At 43.0% G+C, this 24,612-nt stretch overlaps 2 protein-coding genes across 2 annotated transcripts in view; one reads left to right on the top strand and one right to left on the bottom strand.

Annotated features, from left to right (window-relative positions):
* Window positions 1–2,525: 2,525 nt before the first annotated feature.
* Window positions 2,526–6,208, top strand: LOC134880683 (heat shock protein beta-7-like). Its single transcript, XM_063907707.1, has 3 exons — window positions 2,526–2,895; window positions 4,696–4,844; window positions 5,825–6,208. Exons 1-3 carry the CDS (start codon window positions 2,646–2,648, stop codon window positions 6,005–6,007), a joined length of 582 nt encoding a protein of 193 aa, XP_063763777.1. The 5' UTR covers window positions 2,526–2,645; the 3' UTR covers window positions 6,008–6,208.
* Window positions 6,209–8,480: 2,272 nt separating this feature from the next.
* clcn2c (chloride channel 2c) overlaps window positions 8,481–24,612 on the bottom strand; it is a 141,275-nt gene continuing 125,143 nt past the window's right edge. The window contains 4 exon segments of the mRNA XM_063907260.1: window positions 8,481–12,155; window positions 16,141–16,227; window positions 21,390–21,494; window positions 23,158–23,196. Coding sequence (XP_063763330.1) covers window positions 11,961–12,155; window positions 16,141–16,227; window positions 21,390–21,494; window positions 23,158–23,196 — 426 coding nt within the window. The 3' untranslated portion in view covers window positions 8,481–11,960.

The following is a 24,612-nucleotide window of genomic DNA, read 5'->3' as shown; positions in this document are numbered from 1 at the left end:
AAAAAAGTCCAAAACAAAAGAATCAAATCCAACATCTAATTACAATAATCATATATAATAATGTAGAACTGTAAAGCTTGTTTGCATGCTAACATACACTTCAATACTAAACACACGGCTTGAGTCGATGGGATGTCACTGGTTTGCACATTTGGTCATAAATCAAAGTATTGAATCATACATTTCATGGAAATCCAGACAGAAGTGGAGATATTTCCGACCAAAGAACTCGACCAACACTCCCAGATACATTTGCATTTTACTCCCTGTTGCAACACCCTGTCACAGCATCAACAAAACATCAACACCAGAGCCAGCAGACGCTCGTCCTAACTCTGGAGTTTGCGGAGGATTTCTGAGAATTGCAGTATGCTGAGGAATAATGAATTGGCGCCCAAAATGCTAACCCGAGCCTCTTTGAAGTCATTTTCCCCTCTTTAGCTGCTTGTGTGCTTTTGCCTCGTTCGCACCGTCTCATCTAAGAGCGCTGCAGGGATGACGTGGTTTTGTAGGCCGACCCTGAAGTTAGCCTCTCCCTGGTTTCCTTTACAAAAAGCCAATGTTTATTCTATTACAGCATGGTCAGCAGGATAATCTCCACATAGAAAAACAACTTTTAGAATGGTTGAAGTGCAAATGCAATAGCCAGAATTAAATAGCTAATACAATGCTAAGCTAATCCCACCCTGTGAAGTCAAGGGCAAAATACTTAACCCAAACACTGCTCCTTTAGGTATGTCTACGGTATTGAACTGCATACTGTAATACCATGTAATGTACTGTAAGAATCTCCACATCTTACAAACCAATTGTAGGATTTTTAAGCGTAAATACAATCTCAAAAGGAAGAAGCTAGCACCACCGCTAAGCTAACGGTGGCTAATGTATGGTTTAGTAGCCTCCTTAGCCACTTGTTAGCAACAGCTGTTTTTAAGGTACATACACTGCCTGCCCAAAAAAAAGGTCACACTCTAATATCCGTTGGACCGCCTTCAGCTTTGATCACGGCACGCATTCGCCATGGCATCGTTTCCACGAGCTTCTGAAACGTCTCAATATTTATTTCTGTCTTGCATTATTTTTATATCTTGTATTGATGACGGGAGATTCGGACCACTGCCCAAAGTCTTCTCCAGCACATCCCAAAGATTCTCAATCGGGTTCAGGTCTGGACTCTGTGGTGGCCTCATGCTCCCTGAACCTCTCTTTCACAATCTGAGCCCGATGGGTCCTGTCCTCTTGGAACATGCCCGCTCCATCAGAGAAGAAGAAACCCATGGATGGAATAACCTGGTCCTTCAGTATATTCAGGGAGTCAGCTGACCTCATTCATTGGGGACATTGCTGAACGTAGACCAGACCAACTGCAGCAACCCCAGATCATCGCATGTATAAGCTCTAGCAAATCCCTTCATCTTGTGTTAACCATAGACCTTTTGTTAGACATCTGACAAAAAACACATCCAGAGGACCGTTGACTTTGAGACACCGCAAACAGGAAGTGCTAAAAAATAAATCCCTGGTTTTATGAATGATTCCTGCACCTTTTTCTATTCCCTCTCTTCTGAATTCAGCCAGAGTGCACCTCATGATTCACCGTCTGTTAGAGGTCAGGAAGATGCTTGCTGGGCTCCTGAGACCACCGTGGTCCACCTAGAGAATAAAAGCGTTCCCAGTGGAGGCGTTGGACCCCCGGACGAACTCTCCCACTGCGGAGCTGACTCTCTATTATCCTGCAGTTTTTCAGGTCGTACAGAATTATGGAAATTGCTGTTTTTGAAAATCTGCTGTGCAGGGTTTATTAATGCATGATGTTTTACACAAGGACAGAAACACGTGTTGCACCTGAGAGCACAAACTGGGACTGTCACGCTGATGCATGCTGTAATAACTGTTTCAGCTTTATAGCTCACAAACATCAAACCTCCCCGGCTACCACTGCATTATCCTGAAGGGCATAACGCTGCTGAATGTCATTTCATCCATCCTCGAATAAAACACACACACACACACACACACACACATATATATATAAAAGTATTATTTATGACCGTGGTGAATGTCATTGTTGGGCATGTGGCGCTGCTTGGAGGACATCTGTGTTGTCAATAAGCAAATGTCACTTCAATTAAAGCTTCTAAAAGAGGGACTGTAAAGGTCAACAGGGGCTGGATTTACTTTAGTCGTGGTAAAAAAGCACCTTTTGTGATTCAATCCTTGAGTTTTTTCTCCCAGGAAGCATTCTCTGTTTCATATTTGAACTTTAGAGTGTATCTGTTGTTCCATTAGCAGGTAAACAGCCTCTTGCATTATTGATAAAGTGCTCACGCTGTGTCAGTCTAACGGAGGACCCGCTATTCCTGACCGCAGACGGGAGGCCTTATCTCCCCTGTGTGTCTGTGTAAGAAGGGGGTCTCCACTCCTTATCATTTTGACCGTTACATTCCTGGCACCAAGTGGTCGGGCACACTGCCATTTAAGGCTAAAGGAAGACCGCTACTAACCCACAATGCACCTGGGCTTTATAAAAACCCTCAAACAAAAGCCCTGGACAGCTAGAGAGAGATTAGCAGCTGTGGTTAAAATACGTTTTCTGATTTGCCCAAAGGTTTTCTGAGGCGTCAGGGTTTTCCTCGTCCTCTGCCATGGCCTCGGTGTCCTCCTCCAGCCGCAGGTCGTCCTCGTCCTACCGCTCGTCGTCTCGTTACAGCACCTCCAGCTCCTACCGGTCGGAGGGTTCGTTGGGGGGATCGTCCGACTCTCTGGATCCCATCTTCGAGCCGTTCCTGGACTCGGCTGATCGCTCCAGTCTGTTCGGAGAGGAGAGCACCGGGGGGCCTGTCTGTTCCACCCCCTTTGGCAGCAGGCTCAGCAGATCCTCCTATGGACACACTGGTGAGAGAAACGTTTGCCGAGCCCGGTCCACATATCAGTCAAATGTTCTGTTATTGTTCTACAAATGCAGATTTAAATGTGGAGCAATTACAATGTTCTAAATGGAATGATCCTTTATTTAGTAAAGGAAAAGACATGATGATATCACAACTGTTTTAAGCAGATTTCATCATCTGCAGCTATAAAATATTAAAGAAATGTACCATAAAAGGGTCTTAAATATGCACTTAATGGTCCTGAAATAGGTTGAAACCAAATGAAATAAAGAAACAGAACTGCTCTTGTCTTTTAAGGTAGTTAAGGAAGTATAATTATGCAAGTATATTTTGGAAAAATGTGAAAAATCATATTGATTTGTGTCCAGACATAACCTTGTTTTGTACGAAATGCTAATATTTAAAAACCTGGCATTAACTGTGCGTGATCAGTCAAACGCTTTGCTCATTGCAGCATGTTTTTAAGGCACAACGGAGAGTCTTTCTCTTTCGCTTTATCAGGAAGGTACTTAAAGGTGTGGGTTAAAAAGCTGCGGCTCAGAGAGAGTAATGAGTCTGTGTGGCTCTGGACACTGTCTACTGTGTCACAGAGAGGAATGATAGCGAGGTGAGACGGGGGGGCGCTAATAGGCTGTAAAACACAGGAGCTTCAGGAAGTATTAAAACTGTGCTGGCGTAACAACCACAATAAAACAAGCTTTATTACCGGTGTGACCGTGCAGGCAGATTATGGTATAATCTATAAGCAGGTTATACTGTTTCATTGACCCATTTGGTAGTTTTTAGGACTTTAATATCAAAGCAAATGAAAGAAAGCCTCACACATTTTATCCTTCATTTAATGGAGGGTTGTCTCTGGCAGTAAAACACATTTACACTGGAGCTTCAGTCTCTCATGATGTTTGATGAACTTCTCATTGGTGCATAAAAGGTACAAACAACAGAGCATTATTCCTCTCCTTGAGCAATAATATTAAATATCAGAGATTATAAAATACATAATGCAAGAATACATTGTGTGAAATGTACAATTGAACGACCACTTTATTTCCACAACACTTTGAGTTAGTTTTTATTCACATGTCTTTATTTATATCCCTTATCATGACAGGGGTTGTCAACACCCCCTTATCTTTCTACCGGTCTATCTACCAAATTTAGCCAGTTAGCTATTTATAGCTAGTGCAAAAAAGTTAAAGCAACTCAGGATTAAAGCAAGTATATAAACACAGCAGGGAGTCAACCTCATGAAATCAGTCATTCTTTAGTATTGGGATAGATAATCACTAAGTTCCAAAAAGTCAACAGATAGTATGTTACTGAAACTCCAAAATATACTGATATAGTATGTCTTGAAAAGTCTTAAAAAGTCATGGTGCGGTTTGTCGTTAAAGGTCATAGTATCTCATAAAAAGTCCATGAAAGTCATTTCAAGTCATAAGATAGCATTTCATAAATAAGTCAAATGTTATAGTAGGCTACACAGCATTTCGTAAAAAGCCTTAAAAAAGTTGTAGTTTTTCCTGTCATTAAAAGTCATCGAAAGTATGCTATGATGAGAAAAGTCATCATATATGTCGTCGTCGTAAAAAAGTCATGAAAAAAAATCATAATTACAGTATGTCGTAAAACGTCACAAAAATGTCGTCCAAAGTCATAAGAACTGAATAGAAAATAGGCAGAAAAAAGGATATTTTTGTTATCAAAACTCATTAAAGAGTCATATTTCAGTATAAAAAAAGGCCTTAAAAAAGTCCTCAAAAGCCTCGCTGCAGTCGATCAGCCTCCTGTTGTTGCCCCGCAGCTCCTGTAGGCGGCGCTGTGACCGGGACCGGTGGAGCGGTGCGGTGTCTGGGAGACTGCTACTACATGTCGGCTGACCTCCGCCAGTTTGAGCCGCACGACATTGCGGTGATGGCCTTCAACCACCATGTTGTCATCCATGCCCAGAAGGTGTGTGTGTGTGTGTGTGTGTGTGTGTGTGTGTGTGTGTGTGTGTGTGTGTGTGTGTGTGTGTGTGTGTGTGTGTGTGTACAGTTGTAAGTCACATGAAAACAATGAAATATTTCTTGCTCAAAGCTCATATTTGTTTGTTGAAATGATTCTATTCCAACACATAATATTGTAAATCATGTCCAGAGAAATGGGATACATCATAAATAAGAGGCATAAAAATGTAGACTTTCTAATGAAGACAGTAACATATCATAAGTAACATTAGAAGGTCACATGTAGGTATGTAATCAAGTCAAAAAAACATGTAAAGGTCATAGTAGTGTTGCATAACATGGTCATATTACATTACCATTACCCTTTATGTAATACAGGGGTGTCCAAACTACGGCCCGGGGGCCAAATGCGGCCCGCAGGCCATTTTGAATCGGCCCTCTGCAAATTCTAAAAGTGTAATGCAATAAGACCCACAAAATAAACTTCTGCTTGTCTTATTTTGTACTTCTCAAATATATATGTTCAAATATGTTAATGAGCCCACTTTAAAATAAATTCAGTCATTTAGAATCTAAAACATCCTCTAACAAATCTTAGTTGATAAAAAAAAACCCAAGAACTTATTTCTATAACCAGCTTGAAATGTAACCTTCATATTTACTCTTATTATCAGCAATCTGAGGCTCCTGTTTTAAGGGAGGAGCTGCAACAGAATAAATGAGCCCCTAAAGACAGATGGGATGTAGGCTGTTCTGAAAGTGTTCTTCAAGTATCGCGCATCATTCACCTACATTTGATTTGTTTTGCTAACTTATAACTGAACTCATGAGGCGATATTCACCTCGATAAGTGGCCCAGCTCTCCGTATATTTTTCTGTGTGTGGCCCTCGGTGAAAAAGGTTTGGACACCCCTGATGTAATAGAATAGTAAGTCCTTTAAAAAAGTCATGAAAAATCATCGTTTCTCTTCTGTCTGCCTCCAGGTGCTGGATGACGGGAGCATCAGTAACACATTTACCCACAAGTCCCTGTTTCCAGAGGATATGGACCCCCTGACGGTCAGCGGGACCCTCAACCCCGATGGCACCCTGGTGGTGAGCGTCCGCCGGACCCTGACTCTGGAGTCCCTGGGGGCCCCCACCTACCGCAGTGAAGCCCACCTCTGACCTCAGATATTGAAGATCACTGATGAAGGCAGAATATCTTAGTCATATTTATACTGTACAAATTTGAATGCGTGTTATATTCTGTAGTGCACATTTCTACTTCTCGTGTGGATTCCTGCTCTGTCTGTCGTGTCAAACTGAGTTTTATGAGGATTTGTATTTTCTCAGAGCTGCAATAAATACGTGTTTCACAAAAACTGAGAAAATAAACCTTTTTTTATTAAACGAGTTAAATCATGTATGAATGAATAAATGAATGAAAGCTGCTTTGGCCTTGTCCACGTCTTTGCCCTTCTAGATCTGTGTGTGTTTATTTTAATACATATATTTTGAAATGAAAAAATGACTTAAAAAAAGGAAACAAAATGAATGATTTGAAACGTATAGATGTGGATATTTGCAGATTTGAATATAGGCTGAATGTTGTTGATAAATGAATGTCAATAACTGTTCCATCACCATGGCCATCACAGTTATACAAACACTAACAGGTGTCTAATGATGGAGTACCTTAGTTATCCTTCATATTTATAAAGATATCAAATCCAAACACTTTATATCTCGAAATGAAATGGACTCAGTATGCATCCCTCTAAGCTTTTACCTCTGCACTCTCCTCCACACATTACAGTACAGATGCTCCCTATTTAAACACAGAAACACAACATAATGTGTGTGTGTGTGTGTGTGTGTGTGTGTGTGTGTGTGTGTGTGTGTGTGTGTGTGTGTGTGTGTGTGTGTGTGCTGTGAACCAGTAAGCGACAGACGGAGCGAGCAGAAAAACACAGACAAAGAAACGAGGCGTCGTCCGTCACAGAATGGGGGGAGAGGGTTGGTTGGGGGGGGGGGGGGGGTGGGTGTGTTTGGCTGCAGATCATTACCGCCAACTGTTGCTCTTACACCTCTCCTGGGGAAAGAACAACCAGAGGAAAAGTCATTTAGGCTCAGTGAGAGCTGCGTTAGTGGCACTGAAGGCTGCACCTCACTAACTTCAACACTTTGGGACACTCCTGTAGCAACTGCATGTCAACTGCAGGTCAACTGCAGGTCAGCTGCAGGTCAGCTGCAGGTCAGCTATACAGTCAGCTGCAGGTCAGCTGCAGGTCAGCTGAACAGTCAGCTGCAGGTCAGCTGCAGGTCAGCTGTACAGTCAGCTGCAGGTCAGCTGTACAGTCAGCTGCAGGTCAGCTGCAGGTCAGCTGTACAGTCAGCTGCAGGTCAGCTGCAGGTCAGCTGAACAGTCAGCTGCAGGTCAGCTGTACAGTCAGCTGCAGGTCAGCTGTACAGTCAGCTGCAGGTCAGCTGCAGGTCAGCTGTACAGTCAGCTGCAGGTCAGCTGCAGGATCAGCTGAACTTCTCACCTTATCCCTAAGGGAGATGCCAGCCACCCTGCGGAGAAATCCCATTTCGGCCGCTTGTATCCGCGATCTCGTTCTTTCGGTCATGACCCATCCTTCATGACCATAGGTGAGGGTAGGAACGAAGATGGCCCGGTAGACAGAGAGCTTTGCCCTCTGACTCAGCTCTCTTTTCCTCACAACGGTGCGGTAAAGCGACTGCAGTACCGCTCCCGCTGCTCCGATTCTCCGGCCCATCTCACGCTCCATTGTTCCCTCACTCGAGAACAAGACCCCGAGATACTTGAACTCCTTCACTTGGTCTCAGAAATGGATTTTACAAATGTACTTTAGATGAACCAATGCAGCATTGTATGAATACACTGGACAATAGGACACGCTTCAAGGTCTTTGTTTTATATGAACGTTTTTATGATCAAATCTATTTTTTCTATTAAAAACACTTGGATTTCTTGCAATATCTTCCATATTATGTGAGCTCACAATTCCAGATCAATGCAGCATTGTATTACGCTGGAGAAAAGGGACACTTTTCTCTTTATTGGATTTAAGGACTTATTTGATTTTAAATGAGTATTAATATATATATAAATATATCTAGCCTTATACTAAATTAGCTTAATTAACTGGATGCTGTACTTCTCTGTGCTTTTCCTTTAAGATAGGTCTTGATTAGTGCAAAGATGAGTAATTGGGGATCGAGGCATTTATGTGGCTGTTTCCATGTGTAAAAATTGGTGTCATTGCAGCAAAATATGGGTGTCATAATGGCGTTTCAAGGGTGTAATAACAGTGTAACATGGGTATAGAATGGGTGCAAAAATTGTGTAGTATGGGTTCAATAATGTGTGATAATAGAAGTGTAACATGGGTTTAATATAGGTCTTATATGCATGTAAAGTAGAACATATTAATGTTACATATTTATTTTAAATACACCTTGTTTTTATTCCCTGAAGCAGATTTAATTATAGGGTTTAAGAGTGAACCAAAAGTCCTTAAAGCTCTATAAATAAAACGTGATGTTTTCCACATCACTGCGTTTGCGCTCCTCCTCCTCCCAGCTGCTCCCCTACAGTCCCAACAGATATAAAAGAGAGTCATCAACACAAAAGTGTTTGTTAAAATCTCATTTATTCATCCCTGATATACAAAACAACGTTTCATTTCTCCGTGTGAAAAATAGTTCTGGAGCTCCGTCTGTTTTGGCCCTCTGGGGTTGCCGTAGCGGAGGCCTCCAGTACAATGTACAGTCCCTAAGGAGTGGATAGAAGATAAAAAAACCCTCAACAGGAGAGGGTCTGGTCTTACGAAAGCCCCTCGCATTTACAGACAGCTACAGGTCATGCAGCACAAAGCCTGTAAGACCAGGCGGGGAATGTTTCCTAAGAGCCCAAATAAGAATTATAAGCCGTTTTCTTTTCTTCAACAACGTCAAAGTGTCCTTTTCCCTCCTAATGTTGATTGTAGTGAGCTTCTATTGAGGCTTTTAGGAGACCCTCCCCCGTAAATCATGGTGCACACATCACCTCATCACACGAGCCGCTGTGTGAGCGTCGCTGCTCCTCATATACATAAACATCTTTTTACACTTTTCAGGTTTTTCTTTACAAAAATAAGGTTATCTTGCATTCAGTTGTGGGGGGAGGGGGAGAGGGGGGGGTTACAGAGTGAGATGAACAACAGTTATTGCACGAATCGATTACCTACGAGTAGATCATCCATAAAAAGAAGGAGAAAAACAATCATTTACATCTTCTACTGTGATTAATACACACTAATACATATGTTTATATCTGCACGAGGAGATGCAGGACGAGGCTCGGGCTGAAGGTAGGATAATGGAGACAGATGAGAAAGCACAAATAAAAACCAGCACGATATCTGTGTGTGAAAAGTGTTGCTTATTCCCGTTTATATATAGTATACGCAGGCACTTATAGAACGTCTTTTGGGGTCTTTTCCCTCTGTCCAGCAGCCGCTTTGAGCCTTCACCCCGCTGTAGTGTTATTTGCAATGAAACATCTTAGTAGAAAGGTTTTAGATCAACATCTTACATCACCAAGTGAACAAAATACAACACAAAAGCCCGAAAATCTCTTTCAAAATAAATGTAAGATTATTAAGACATTAAATTACAGTAACGATGTTAAATATATTAATCTGGAAGCATTCAAGAGCCCATCCCCAATCAGTGAGTGAAGCTCGATGGATGATTAAAAGTGAAATAACAGGACTCTAAAAAGGTACAAAACAGGATGCAGGAGAGACGTATAACACGCAGGCACAGGATGGCACACATAGCATTCACTATTCAGAGTTTTTGGTACATTTTGATCATATAAAAACTAACCTCACGTGCACTCTCGTCATGCAAAGCCGTGCTGGTCTACCCGATGTGTTTCACGCAGCGATACAAGACACCACGGGAAATCAAATGCATGCAACGCAATTTCTAATTCTGAATGAAGTAGCAGTTAAGGCATCTAAACAGGAGAGCAGGTTCTGCAGGTAGTAGTAGTGGACATACATATTGAGTTAAGAAAAGGGCGTGTGTGTTACGGGACGTCAGTAAAACAAATCGATGTGTTTCTGTCGATGGGGACGAGCCTCAAGTATTATAGTAGGCATGAATTATTAAACACACAGTACTTATACGCTATCTGTCATGCAGACTGCTTGCTGAATCAGTGCCGTCAGTCATTCAGGGATCCAGTTTCAGGTGAGAATCCCCGTCAGGTACGGTTAAACTACATATCCCACAATGCACTTTTGTCCGGTTTTCTTCACCTCAGTTGTTCAGGTATTCCTCTGCAACAATAAGCTTCATACTGGGAAACAAAGGTACTAAGCTTAATGGTCAAATAGATCTTCAACCGTGCGTTGGCGTCAGTTTTCTTTACGGGAGTTGATCAGATATTTTCCTCCTGTCGTGGTCGGTTTCAAATCAGACTGATTTACTACCTCCATAAATATTCGGTGTTACATTTGATAGAATCAGGAGCTTATGAGATCCTCCACAGTTGGTTTTGTGAACGATATAGTTACTGGTCACCACTTTCATTTCATTTTGAGTGCTTTAGTAAATGAATTGGGAACCCTAGATAATGTTCACCCATCACATTTCAGTGTGTATTCTGTGTATATTGACAGCAGTTATGCATGTAAACCAGCAGTCTGAGCCACTGTTGGCAGCTTTAAGGGGGTGTTGAATCACATGTGGAGATGATTAATGGTTTTTGTGTTAATACACCAGAGAGCGAGGAGAGAAAGGAACCCGACAGGAGGGTTTCGCTGCTCCTGCTCACGTATTATCATCTGCTGCCGCATGTATGTTAAGAGCAGCGTCTGCACATTACATCCTATACTTGGTGTTTTTTTTTTTCCTGCTAGTAATGGAGGTTAGCTAACATGGCGATCAAAGGCAGATTGATGAGAGGGCCCTGAGCAGCTGGTTAGGTAATGATGTCTTCATTCTCCCAGCCATCCATTTACTCTTCCTCCTTCCCTCCCTGTCGCTTCCTGCCCTCTCCATCTCTGCAGCCGCTATTAAGAGCTATATTTAGATTAGCAAGAAGCATGAGTGTGTGTGTGTGTGGTTCTATGTGTCTTTGCAAAGTAAGGCTACAGTATGAGAGCAGTGTGCATTATGGAAAAAAAAGCTACAAGTGTTTCCGCCCGACAGGCATGCTCCGCTTGCATAGACTTCGCTCTCCACCCTGACCGCTCAGACCCGCAGTGAAGACGTGAGACAGACAGAGAGAAAGAGGTATTATGGAAACAAGAAGAAGGCATCCGTCCCCTCAGTCCAGTGCTCGGGACAAACTGTAGTGTCGTTCAACAAAGAAATGGTGCAATGGCAAATTCCAGTTCAACCCAGACCACCTGATCAGTCAGAAATCAAACAAAACGCTGAGAAACACAAAAAAAGTCCTATAAGAAATAGTCGTTTGCTACCCTCTTCATGCACGCTCCCATTTACTCGTCACACACACACACACACACACACACACACACACACACACACACACACACACACACACACACACACACACACACACACACACACACACACACACACACACACACACACACACACACACACACACACACACACACACACACACACACACACACACACACACACACACACACACACACACACACACACGTTATTCTTCCTTGTCATCGTTGCTCAACTCCTCTACTCAAGTGGAAGACGTTCGCAGGTCCAGACTTTGATCTACAGAAACACGAGCTGCTAAAAAACAATAATCCCTTTTTCTATTCTTAAGATTTCAACCCACTCCCAGTCCCCTGTTGGATGTCCTGCAGCAGGGCACAGGTTGAACTCCTTCCCCCCCCCACGTGGAGTGTCAGTGCAAGACTACCGGAGAGATCAGTGGGGGGTCCTCGAAGCCAAGTGGATGATGGAGGGGAAGAGGCGCAGATGAGGAGAGGGGAGTTACTGTGAGGCGAGCAGGACTCTTTCCAGAATTAAATATTGATCCTAAGCCCTGAGGGTTTTTGCATTCTGTGTTACTTTGGGGGATTAAAGATCTCAACACCTCCTCCTCCTCCTCCTCTTCCTTCCCTCACTGTGACTTCTCGTCGGACTCGGAGGGGGTGTGTTCGCGGGGCAGCGACATGCTCTTGTGCCGGTCCCACAGCTTGTGGAGCTCGGTGGCTTCGTTCTCGCTGCTGCTGGTGCCGCTGTCCCGGAAGCTGGCCAGAGGAGGACGCACCTTCACCCCCTTCACCGTCACCGAGCCCTCGATGGCCTTACGGAGCTGCAGGGAGGAGGGGAAGAAGATTCAGACGGAGGCACGGAGAGATAGAGACTAGGCACTCATGCAGGAAGCAACCAAAGGAAGCGATTCCTAAGTGAAATGCAACCTTTGGTAGAGGGTAATGTAACCAACTCACAAAAGTGTCATTTGAGAATGAAAGGGACAGTTTTACAAACTCAATAGGATGTATTCCTATGAATTACTTGTGCAAATGACATCAAAATAGCAGAAGAAATACCAGGCAGGTTTTATATAATGGTACCAGAGAGCATTTCCACTGAACGTGACGGAGGTGTTAATATGTAACCCTAACCACAAAGCCTTCTAGATCCTGACCTTAAGGGACTGAACTGGTTCTGTCTGTACTTCCAAATGCATTCTGTACATTTGCTATCTTTAGCGTCCAAAAGTATGGAAATATGCACCATTTGAAGTACTATAATGGGGCACTAGGTCCTACTCAAGTTGGGTTTTGAACGCTGGACATCTGCACTCAACGTTTGCCATCTTTGCAAACAATGAACTTTCATAAAGTAAAAACGCACGTTTGAAAATGTAAATGTTAAACTAAAACCCCCAAATCAGACAAACTATTGGTCGCTTTTCCATCTATTTTACTCCAAATCCGACCCTGATTTACAAAGTGAACATCATCCTGCGTAGAACAGGACTTGAACACTAGAGATTCAGACCCTAAACTCACCAGGAAAATGTTTACTGAGGTAAAAATCAAGTGAGTATTTTTTACTGTGTTTGATATGCTGTACTGCATACTTGTTCCCAGTATTACTTCTAACCTTGACTCTACAGTGAGACATCCTGCAGCTTGTTTACATCGGATGCACATAAGCCATTTTCTCTTCTTCTGAAGTGTACTGGAGGGAGAGACGATGGTCAGAGGGTAACTTGTTTTGGAAAGTGAGGTCAGGTTGGCTTTGCCCTTCCTGTCGCTGTTTGCAGAGACATTACACAGACGAAGGGCAGAGGAGGAAGAAGAGGAGGAAGAAGAGGAGGAAATGACTTAACATTTTATCATCTCTCTGGCTGCTGATGCCGCCTACACAATGAAACTGGAGGGTCAGACCTGCTTCTCCTCCTGTACACACTGCAGACTCATTTCAGAAACACTCAAACAAATGTAGGATTTCATTCAGGAGAGGGAAGGTACTTTAGTAAAGTAGAAGTACTCAGGTCTTGTACTTGAGTAAAGTAGAAGTACTCAGATCTTGTACTTGAGTAAAGTAGAAGTACTCAGATCTTGTACTTTAGTAAAAGTAGAAGTACTCAGGTCTTGTACTTGAGTAAAGTAGAAGTACTCAGATCTTGTACTTGAGTAAAGTAGAAGTACTCAGATCTTGTACTTGAGTAAAGTAGAAGTACTCAGATCTTGTACTTGAGTAAAGTAGAAGTACTCAGATCTTGTACTTGAGTAAAGCAGAAGTACTCAGATCTTGTACTTGAGTAAAGTAGAAGTACTCAGGTCTTGTACTTGAGTAAAGTAGAAGTACTCAGATCTTGTACTTGAGTAAAGTAGAAGTACTCAGGTCTTGTTCTTGAGTAAAGTAGAAGTACTCAGGTCTTGTACTTGAGTAAAGTAGAAGTACTCAGGTCTTGTACTTGAGTAAAGTAGAAGTACTCAGGTCTTGTTCTTGAGTAAAGTAGAAGTACTCAGATCTTGTTCTTGAGTAAAGTAGAAGTACTCAGATCTTGTACTTGAGTAAAGTAGAAGTACTCAGGTCTTGTACTTGAGTAAAGTAGAAGTACTCAGATCTTGTACTTGAGTAAAGTAGAAGTACCAGAGTGTAGGAATACTCTGTCACAGTGAAAGTATTCTAAATGTTCCTCCAGTGAAAGTAGAAAGTACTCTCCTCTAAATGTACTTAAAGTAGCGACAGTAAAAGTAGTCATTGTCTGATTGGTCCATTTCAGAATAATATCTCTGATATGTTTTATAATGATTGATCATTAAAGTGTTCTCAGAGCTGGTAAAGGTGCAGCTAGTTTGAATGGCTTTGTATACTGCAGGGTAGCTGCTGGATTTACTGCAGGTGAACATCACAACGGATCATCAGACATCATTTCTTTGAGATTTCCTGAAAATAACTTTAAAAGGCTCTGAGAAGCTTTGCCCATCTTCTGTATTGTAATTATCAGAACACCTCGGGTTTAAACGGCCTGTAATAAATAACAGTCCATATATTCAAAATCTTAAATAAGCACATCGGAGCTTTGATCAGGATCCTCTGCTTTCACCCCCTCTCTGTTTGAGCGTATCATTGAGTCCTCTGTTGGCTTGTCTGATGGGGTGAAGGATTTGGCGGCTACAGATCCAGTGTAAAGAACAGCGTTTGAGTGCTGCAGGGTGGAAATAACGCACTTTAATCATTCTTCTGTGCAGTATGTGATGTAACTGTTTGGCAGACGGCTTTATCTGCCTCGGCTCGGGGTTTTGTCTGCTGGTGGAACGAAGAACAAAAAAGCCTAAATGTCAGGGAGAGGCGAGCAGCGGTGCACTTAGCAACAATCCTCTCTCCCCACTTCCTTGCCAATTCGCAGAGCGCGAGGGAGGTTTTTCAGTTGTTTTGTGTGGCAGGAGAAATGTTGGGGGGGTGGAGGGGGGGTGCAGGGAATAGACAGAGACAATAGATAGAGACGGCAATATTAAGCAGCCTTTTGTCTGTCGCTGTACATGACAGGCAGAGGGAGGAGGAATCCTGAACACTGACTGAAATGTCTTTTGGTGTGTGTGTGTGTGTGTGTGTGTGTGTGTGTGTGTGTGTGTGTGTGTGTGTGTGTGTGTGTGTACAGCACAGTGATTTTACAATAATGAAAGCAGCACATGCTCTTCCTGTGTAATAAACCACAGTAACAACTTCTTGTCACAGAAAGTGACAGAGAAATGGAATATCGGTTTAGAAGTGAGTGTTAAGAAACCATTAATGAACAACAACTGCTAATGGTTCATTAACTTGCTCATTGCATGGGTGTGTTGTCCGAGTTGGGAAGTCGATCTTCCGACTTTGACGTGTTCAACAGCTATGTGGACACAACATAAGGCTTACAACACGGCTCAGTTGAACACTCAATTCTGATTTGGGCAATTTGGACATTACAGTGGTTTGCCAAGTGTTGCAAACAGCTCGCTGCCAAGGAGAACAGACGGTTGCTAAGGAGAACAGACGGTTGCTAAGGAGAACAGACGGTTGCTAAGGAGAACAGACGGTTGCTAAGGAGAACAGACTGTTGCTAAGGGGAACAGACCGTTTCTAAGGAGAACAGACTGTTGCTAAGGGGAACAGACTGTTGCTAAGGAGAACAGACCATTGCTAAGGAGAACAGACTGTTGCTAAGGAGAACAGACTGTTGCTAAGGAGAACAGACTGTTGCTAAGGAGAACAGACTGTTGCTAAGGGGAACAGACCGTTTCTAAGGAGAACAGACCGTTGCTAAGGGGAACAGACTGTTGCTAAGGGGAACAGACTGTTGCTAAGGAGAACAGACTGTTGCTAAGGAGAACAGACTGTTGCTAAGGGGAACAGACTGTTGCTAAGGAGAACAGACTGTTGCTAAGGGGAACAGACTGTTGCTAAGGAGAACAGACCATTGCTAAGGAGAACAGACTGTTGCTAAGGAGAACAGACCGTTGCTTAGGTGAACAGACTGTTGCTAAGGAGAACAGACCATTGCTAAGGAGAACAGACTGTTGCTAAGGAGAACAGACTGTTGCTAAGGGGAACAGACTGTTGCTAAGGAGAACAGACCATTGCTAAGGAGAACAGACTGTTGCTAAGGAGAACAGACTGTTGCTAAGGGGAACAGACTGTTGCTAAGGAGAACAGACTGTTGCTAAGGGGAACAGACTGTTGCTAAGGAGAACAGACCATTGCTAAGGAGAACAGAGTGTTGCTAAGGGGAACAGACCGTTGCTAAGGAGAAAACATACATGAAAGAGCTACAGAAGACACCAAAATGAGCTGTCTCTTACCTCTTTGAGGGAGACCACCCCGATGAGGCGTCCGATGCTGGTGACGTAGGCGTGGTCGAGGCCCAACAGGGAGAAGATGGTGTGTGTCTGCAGGGAACAGCAAAGAACTGTAAGTGTAACAGAAACCCTGAATCAATCTGTGCGGGGTTCCTCTTTATACAGAGAACGAGGCTCCGTTATGCAAACGCTCCGCTGACTTCAATTATCCAACGCTGACAAGTTCATTCACCAATGGATTCATGAACGCGTCATATGTTCTGCTTAATGGGATACCATCACTTTGGGAAATGTAACACGGTGTTCTAGCAGCTCAATTTAAAACTCGGGGAAATAACAGAGCACTGAGGTTCAGATGCTGGGAGAAAATCTATCCTTTGCTGTGAGGGAGTGCGGTCGTCTCTGAAACAGAAGGCTGTGGGTTGGATCCCAGCCCCTGCAGTCAACATGTGGATGTGTCCTTGGGCGAGACACTGAACCCTGAGTTGCTCCTGGTGGCCGACAGTGTGCGAGTGTGTGTGAGTGTTAGCTTCTCTAGAGCAAGCGGTGCGGCTCTGCATGAATGAGGTGTGAATGGGTGAATGACTCGTCGTATGTGAAGCTTTGAGGCTCCACAAAGACCCGATGAAGAGATATATAAGTACCATCACTTTATATACATTAAAATAAAGTAAAGGTCATTTAAAAGGACCCACATGATTATGATCAGCCTCTCTGTTAAGCTGCAGCCTGTCTCTCTACTGAACTAAACTAGTATTTTATTTGTTATTAATTTGCCAAAATGTAAACCTAATGCACAATAAAGTGCACTGTAAATGAAGTTGACGGGTAGTATAACCAACTTTTTTCCCCAATAAAACCACCAACGTCTCGCTTCCTTCCAATGCTTTGACACTTTGCTGATTACTGAGATAATTAGTGTTATTATAATGTGTCTTGAGGTCTTCATGCAGACTTGAGGCTCTAATAACGGTGTCGCACATTAACCTGAAAGCTGTCTCATCAATGGGGTCAAACGCAGGTGGAAGATGTTCAAACACAGGGGTTTCAAAGTCAAGACCAATTCCTAACAATAGACTTGAAGTCATGTTCACAATTCCCATGAGTTCAGCTTCTAAAACCAATCATTTGACCTTTAAATTGAACTCTTTCCTGTCTAAGATACTGCAGTTATCTGCTCAACAACCTCCGTACAGAGAACTGTTCACTTTCAGTTTCATAAGAGGAATTAAATAGCCTTTTAAAAAACAATATGACTCATTTTTCTGCAGCAACCATAACAAAAACAAAGCCAAACAGGTCTGTGAAGAGCCATCAGTGCCAGACGTGTCTATATGCATTTCTTCTTTTAAAGTAGTTTATTTCCATGTCTCTGTGACCCTTCTCTGCTCTGTTTATACTCTCTGCCCTATTAGTCCTGTATTTTCTGATGCAACGACTCCATGTCCCCACGGGGATCATTAAAGTTTCATTTAATCTGCGCTCCATTACTGAACTTACTGTCGGGGGAGAGCAGCTAAAAGCAAAAAGAGCAAGAGGTCAAAAACTTCAGTGGTGGATTACAAAGGTTGCAAGATTGATGCCAACCGGAGTTTTGTAGTTCCAGGCCCCTTTGAGTTTTTAATGAGCCTCTTTGCTTAGAGGGACCGGACATTTGGGACGTCTGAAATGGATCCCACTGTGCCAAGCAACAGAAAGCCGAGCCAAGACAAAGATTGTGATGTGTTTTCAGGCAATCTGTCAAAGAGTGTCTGTACAGAACGACAGAGCAGCAAGTCTTTAAACACGAGTGTGCTCACCTTAAATTCAGCCCGTTCTTATCAACTTTGATTTAAAGGGGCTGAAAATCAATCCGTCATCAGCATAGTGATGTTCTGGAGGAGCAGGCGCCAGTTTCTGCCCAGTATCATTGCATTACTGGACATGTGATGTAACTACAGTTTAAACCTACATAGTTTGAAATGTTCATTTCTTCTTGCTTCCTTTCTTTCTTACCTAGCTTTGGATTAATCTCAAGGGACATTTCAGGACTGTGTAATCTTTGGGCAGATCCAGGCTAACCTTATCCAGCCAGGCTAACTTTATCCAGCCAGGCTAACTTTATCCAGCCAGGCTAACTTTATCCAGTCAGGCTAACTTTATCCAGTCAGGCTAACTTTATCCAGTCAGGCTAACTTTATCCAGCCAGGCTAACTTTATCCAACCAGGCTAACTTTATCCAGCCAGGCTAACTTTATCCAGTCAAGCTAACCTTATCCAGTCAGGCTAACTTTATCCAGTCAGGCTAACTTTATCCAGTCAGGCTAACTTTATCCAGTCAGGCTAACTTTATCCAGTCAGGCTAACTTTATCCAGTCAGGCTAACTTTATCCAGCCAGGCTAACTTTATCCAGTCAGGCTAACCTTATCCAGTCAGGCTAACTTTATCCAGTCAGGCTAACCTTATCCAGTCAGGCTAACTTTATCCAGTCAGGCTAACTTTATCCAGTCAGGCTAACTTTATCCAGTCAGGCTAACTTTATCCAGTCAGGCTAACTTTATCCAGTCAGGCTAACTTTATCCAGTCAGGCTAACCTTATCCAGTCAGGCTAACCTTATCCAGTCAGGCTAACCTTATCCAGCCAGGCTAACTTTATCCAGTCAGGCTAACTTTATCCAGTCAGGCTAACCTTATCCAGTCAGGCTAACTTTATCCAACCAGGCTAACTTTATCCAACCAGGCTAACTTTATCCAGTCAGGCTAACTTTATCCAGCCAGGCTAACCTTATCCAGCCAGGCTAACTTTATCCAGTCAGGCTAACTTTATCCAGCCAGGCTAACTTTATCCAGCCAGGCTAACTTTATCCAGCCAGGCTAAACTTATCCAGCCAGGCTAACTTTATCCAGTCAGGCTAACTTTATCCAGCCAGGCTAACTTTATCCAGCCAGGCTAACTTTATCCAGCCAGGCTAACTTTATCCAGTCAGGCTAACTTTATCCAGCCAGGCTAACTTTATCCAGTCAGGCTAACTTTATCCAGCCAGGCTAACCTTATCCAGCCAGGCTAACTTTATCCAGCCAGGCTAACCTTATCCAGCCAGGCTAACTTTATCCAGCCAGGCTAACTTTATCCAGTCAGGCTAACTTTATCCAGCCAGGCTAACTTTTATCCAACATATACGAGGCGGAGAATCACTTTTGAAACTATCTAATAAGCTGATTACAATCAAACTTAGGGTTTCATTATTTGATATAAGGCTGAGTAAGCATGCTTTAAAAATGTTTGCTATTGTTGTAAAATCTGCAAGGGTTAAAACTCATTCTGAGCATTCCCTTTTGAGCTTCAGTTGGGGTTGTTGGGATAGCCAAGCTCAGTTTGTTTGACTCCTATACCTCTTTCCCACCATATCGGATCCTGGGCCAGCTTGGAGCTAGAGCCCGATAAACAGCGGTTCTTCCTGTTGCCACCGCAGCGGAGCCGGCTCTTGGAAAAACCGGAGTTTAGCTGGATCCAAAAAACTGTCAGTCTAGAGACGAGAACCATATACGTTGGAGGGAGGGGGCGGGGTTAACCTGATCAACAACGACAAAAAGCAATGCCAACGACAAAAAGATGTAAAATGCAAAACTGAAGCAGCAGTGGTCCGCTGAGGAGACCAGCTACCTAGGAATCTGGTCTTCCCAAGAGGAAAGCTGGGAAGAACATTTGAACGTCGCTTTGACGAATGGACAGTTCATGGCGAAGTCATCCAATTATTTCCATTTGGTTTTTACAAAGCAAAAGCAAAAGGAGCAGCGCTTCGATAAAATCTCCCTTTGTTGTTGTTGTTGTCGATCATGATGCAAAAAAATATGCAATGACGCATCACCACTCGGGCTCTGGGCGGTGGAAACACAATTGGGGCTAAAAAAAAGAGCCGGACGCAGAAGAGCTCTAACACGGAGCTAGTGCTGGAGCAGGTTCGGTGGGAAAGAGGCACTAGAGAAATCTGAGTTCTAGACTACGAGGTAAAGGCCTTAGCAAGTTCTCTGTTACTACATCTGCTCCGGGAGGTGCGGCTGGCTGTGAGTGCTGCTCGCCACTTCTCAAATGTGCTGACAGAGGCTCCGGGCGTAACAAACCCAGAGTACAGCCGCCATGTAAACACTCAGAGTAACAGATTTGTTCATTTCAAAAAGGCCTGCATGCCAACACAGAACAACAACAACAACAACAACAGAAAACAGCAGGAGATAAATGGTAGCCAGGTCCAGAGAAGCTGAGCGGGGCGAGATTTAGAGAGAGAATAACTTCACACACACACACACACACACACGCAGCGGCATACAGCAGCGGCGTCGGGCGGTGTTTAATATGCTGGAGGAGATTGTGCATGGTATTGGCTTTTGGCCGTGTGCAGTGGAGGGGGGTGGGAGATGGATTGGTGCAGGATCCCTCTCTTAAATGTTTAAAGAGTATTCACACAGAGCCCAGAGGAAGAGCGGGAGAGAGAGAGAGGGGGGGGCAGTATGAATGGGTGACATCAGGTGACTCCACAACCAGAGGAGTGTGTGTGTGTGTGTGTGTGGTGAGGGTTTCAACTGGGAAATGTGTGTGAGCTTCTTTCAGGGTGACGCAGGAGGAAAAGTAAATCCACACATTCTCCTAAAAAGCTCAATATTCTCTCTTTATGATGCACTCATTACGGCACGATGGGCTCGAGTTTGTGTGTGTGTGTGTGTGTGTGTGTGTGTGTTTGCATACTCCAGCCAGGAGCAACAAGAGTATCCAGTGTATTGAACAAATGGTAAATGTGTCACAGAAATGCCTTTTATTTATTCATATATGCACTGTTCCACACAGCTCTTATTAAGGTGTGAGGAGGGTAATGGTGGTTCTGTTTCTGTGAATGTTTACATCCTCAAAAAAGGAAAAGAGCATTTCTGATAACTCTTCAGATAAAACCTGGCAGAACTCATACGTATTAAACACTGCATTAGGATTCTCACTTTCATTAAGTTAAGCTTTCTTTTATCTCCTCTTTAACTTCCCTTTGTATTACCCTTTCTTATCACCCTGTGTTTCTTTTGAATCTGTTATAATGCATTTATTTGATATCTTATGTAAAGTGGTAGAGAATCATGATGTTCACTCAAGAGAAGCAACTGTTAAGAAGAAGAAGTCCTTTTATCACGGAGGATAAAGTGAAAGACAGTACAGTATATAGTTAAGAGGCAAATTGAGACACACACACACACACACACACACACACGGCTGTATTAACAATCAGACCTTATGCAGCGATGTGCGCTCCACCAGCTGGAAGGGGGCGGGGTCGATCTTGCAGTTGCTAAAGTTGACCTGCTCATCAAGCTGCCTCTCCTCCCACTCTGCAATCTGCAAAACACACACACACACACACACACACACACACACACACACACACACACACACACACACACACAAAGGGGTTTGAGTATAAGATATAAAACATCGCAGAGGACCAGCAGGAGGAAGAGGACACTGACTTGACTTCAATAAATCAAGTCAGAATAATTCCCAACATTAGCCGCCTTTAGCTTAGCGGTGGTGACGTGAAGTTATGTGACCGTGCTGTAGTTCCTTTATAGCCCAACATTAGCCGCCTTTAGCTTAGTGGTGGTGACGTGAAGTCATGTGACCGTGCTGTAGTTCCTTTATAGCCCAACATTAGCCGCCTTTAGCTTAGCGGTGGTGACGTGAAGTCATGTGACCGTGCTGTAGTTCCTTTATAGCCCAACATTAGACGCCTTTAGCTTAGCGGTGGGGACATGAAGTCATGTGACCGTGCTGTAGTTCCTTTATAGCCCAACATTAGCCTCCTTTAGCTTAGCGGTGGTGACGTGAAGTCATGTGACCGTGCTGTAGTTCCTTTATAGCCCAACATTAGCTTTTCTACTTCTGCATTCTGATCCAAAACATGTAAGCGGTTAGCCATAATTGGTCGATGTCAAATCATGTATTTATTTCTTTATTTTACACGCCTGACTTGAAGTGACAGCGTGCATAATAGATCTTGTTAACAGAAGATGTTTTTATGCCTTGTGTCAGTCCCTAATCAGAAGGCAAGAGGCATCAAACAAACACATAACCCCTCCTGACGAATCCCCACCCTCTGATAGACAATCAATGGAGCGGGCCCGATGCTGAGTGACTCCATAAATCACCTGATGATGGCGGGTGAGGGAGGTGAACAGGGAAGAGAGACGCGGTGACACGGCAGACGTACGAGAGGTGAACAATGAGTGATGCCGAGAGGAGGGGGGAAATGTGAGGGATGTGCGGCTGACAGACAGGAAATGAGAGGTGCTGTTGATGGATGAATTATGAATGATGTCATATGGTCCAAAAATATCTAAGACTTCAGGGTAATCGGGCCGTCTTTGGGATCTTGAGGAGTCTGAAGGAGTCATGGTGGGATGAGCAAGCCCAGATTTAAGTTTACTTTAAGGCTGATACACAAACAAAGACTCAAGGATAACTGTGTTTTGTTTCTATCCTTTTCTTTGTCTTTCAATCTTATTTTTTGGAAGACATGTCGACCGTCGGGTATTCAAACCCCCACTCATTCAGTCAAAACTAATGAAGCAATTCCACGTGCACATTTCTGTCAGAAAAGCACACTTTGGGACCAAATGTGGAATAATCGGACGCTTCGAATAAACCCAATATGCTTTTATTTATGTCAAATTGAAACCACATACTTGTAGGATTCGTGGGAAATAATGGATTGAGCGAAAGTGTAATTTATCTCCCCTGTTTTTCCTATCCTCTCCAAAATATAATGGGTTCTTCCTTTCTCTACGCTACACTCCTTCACCAAGGTTAATTAATTTCAAACACACCAAGCAGACAACCTCACACACTAATACTAAGGTAATAAATAATCACAAAAATAAATAGTGCTAATAGAGGAAATGCATCTCAAGTTTTGCCAAATGTCACCACTTGTTCTGTAAGCTGCTTCCTAATTGGGTTCTCTTGCATAATTGGTTGTAAAGTGTATGTGTGTGTGTCTTACCTCTCTAATAGTCATGTCATCCTCCACGTCTACATCGTCCTGTAGATGAGAAGTAAAAGGAGAGCAGTCAGTACAGAAAGTCTAAATACGTTCACACTTAAATGTAGAAACTAAAAGTCTACAACACGGATACACAACCGGGAGAGGAATGGTAAACAAACACTAACAATTCTACTGGTCAACTTCACACTGAAGGTGAGTTGACATATAGAAAACACATATGCACTCATGCATCACATCGTCAGAGCGATGCAGCGCCGCCGTTTGGAGACAGATGGACAGAAATGTGAAATGTGTGACTGAAGGAGCGACTACAGTACATTTAATGAGTGCGGGGGATGTGATGTATGAGATGTCAGAGCAGATGATCATTAATATAATGATGGATCTGTGGAGAGCTCAGAGCTCACGGCTCATCACTGACGAGCTGACGCTGCCTCTGCTGTTTGATAAACTGGAGTTACACCACGGATTGTACTTAAGAACAAAGGGTACAAAGAGCATCGAGTTGGGCATTTGGGTCGTTGCCATCTTGGTTTTACTGCTGCCATATCTTGGTTTTTGGAGCCAGAACTGACATGAAAGGAAGTAGAATGGTACAACCAAACACCAAACAAGATATTTTGCCTGGCCACTGCTAGAACTCAATTTCATTTCACAAGTTTTAAGACGATAAACACAACACCAAAACCAGAAACACTGTGGTGGCAACCTGTCAATCACCATGTAACCCCGCCCCTAAAACATACACTGCCTTATTTTCAATTTTACTTTTAAAAATGAACATGAGTTGAACAGGACTTCAAAATAGAGATTGAGACCATAAACTGTTCAGGAAAATATGTAGCAAATAAAGTGACAAAGGTATTTATTTATATAGACTTCTATACAATCTGAGTTGTTTGTGTGTGTGGAGTCGCTCCCTGCTGAAAATAAGCAAGAAAGTTCAATAAATTTACTCTAAATGGGATTATAATGTACGAAATGAACATCATGCTGCATTGAAGAAGACTCAAAACTAGAGATCAAAACCATGAACTCTTTCACAAAAAGTTTACAGCGATACCTAATGAAGTAACAACAGGGATCATTTTCTCATAGACTTCTATACAATCAATTAGTGGAGTTACCCTGTGCTGGCTATTAGAAAGGATTCAATTTGAAGCCACTTAACAAAGAAAATGTTGACTCAAGTAATAAATCAAAAGAAAAGTGGGTATTTTTTTTCGTAGTCTTCTATACAATCTGACTTTTTGTGTGTGTGGAGAAAATCAAACATACATATTCTAAATTGGACCATAACTTACTAAATGAACATCATGCTATATTGATAGAATGCAAGTTGAAGCCACTTAAGAAGGAAAATGTTGACTAAGGTAACAAGTCAAGCGAGAAGTTGGATATTTTCTCATAGACTTCTATATAATCTGACTTTTTGTGGAACTTCTTTGCATA

This window comes from Eleginops maclovinus, chromosome 18 (assembly GCF_036324505.1).
Source record: "Eleginops maclovinus isolate JMC-PN-2008 ecotype Puerto Natales chromosome 18, JC_Emac_rtc_rv5, whole genome shotgun sequence".
Lineage (NCBI taxonomy): Eukaryota > Metazoa > Chordata > Actinopteri > Perciformes > Eleginopidae > Eleginops > Eleginops maclovinus.
The sequence above is the reverse complement of the archived record's forward strand: the minus strand, read 5'-3'. Positions and strand labels throughout refer to the sequence as shown.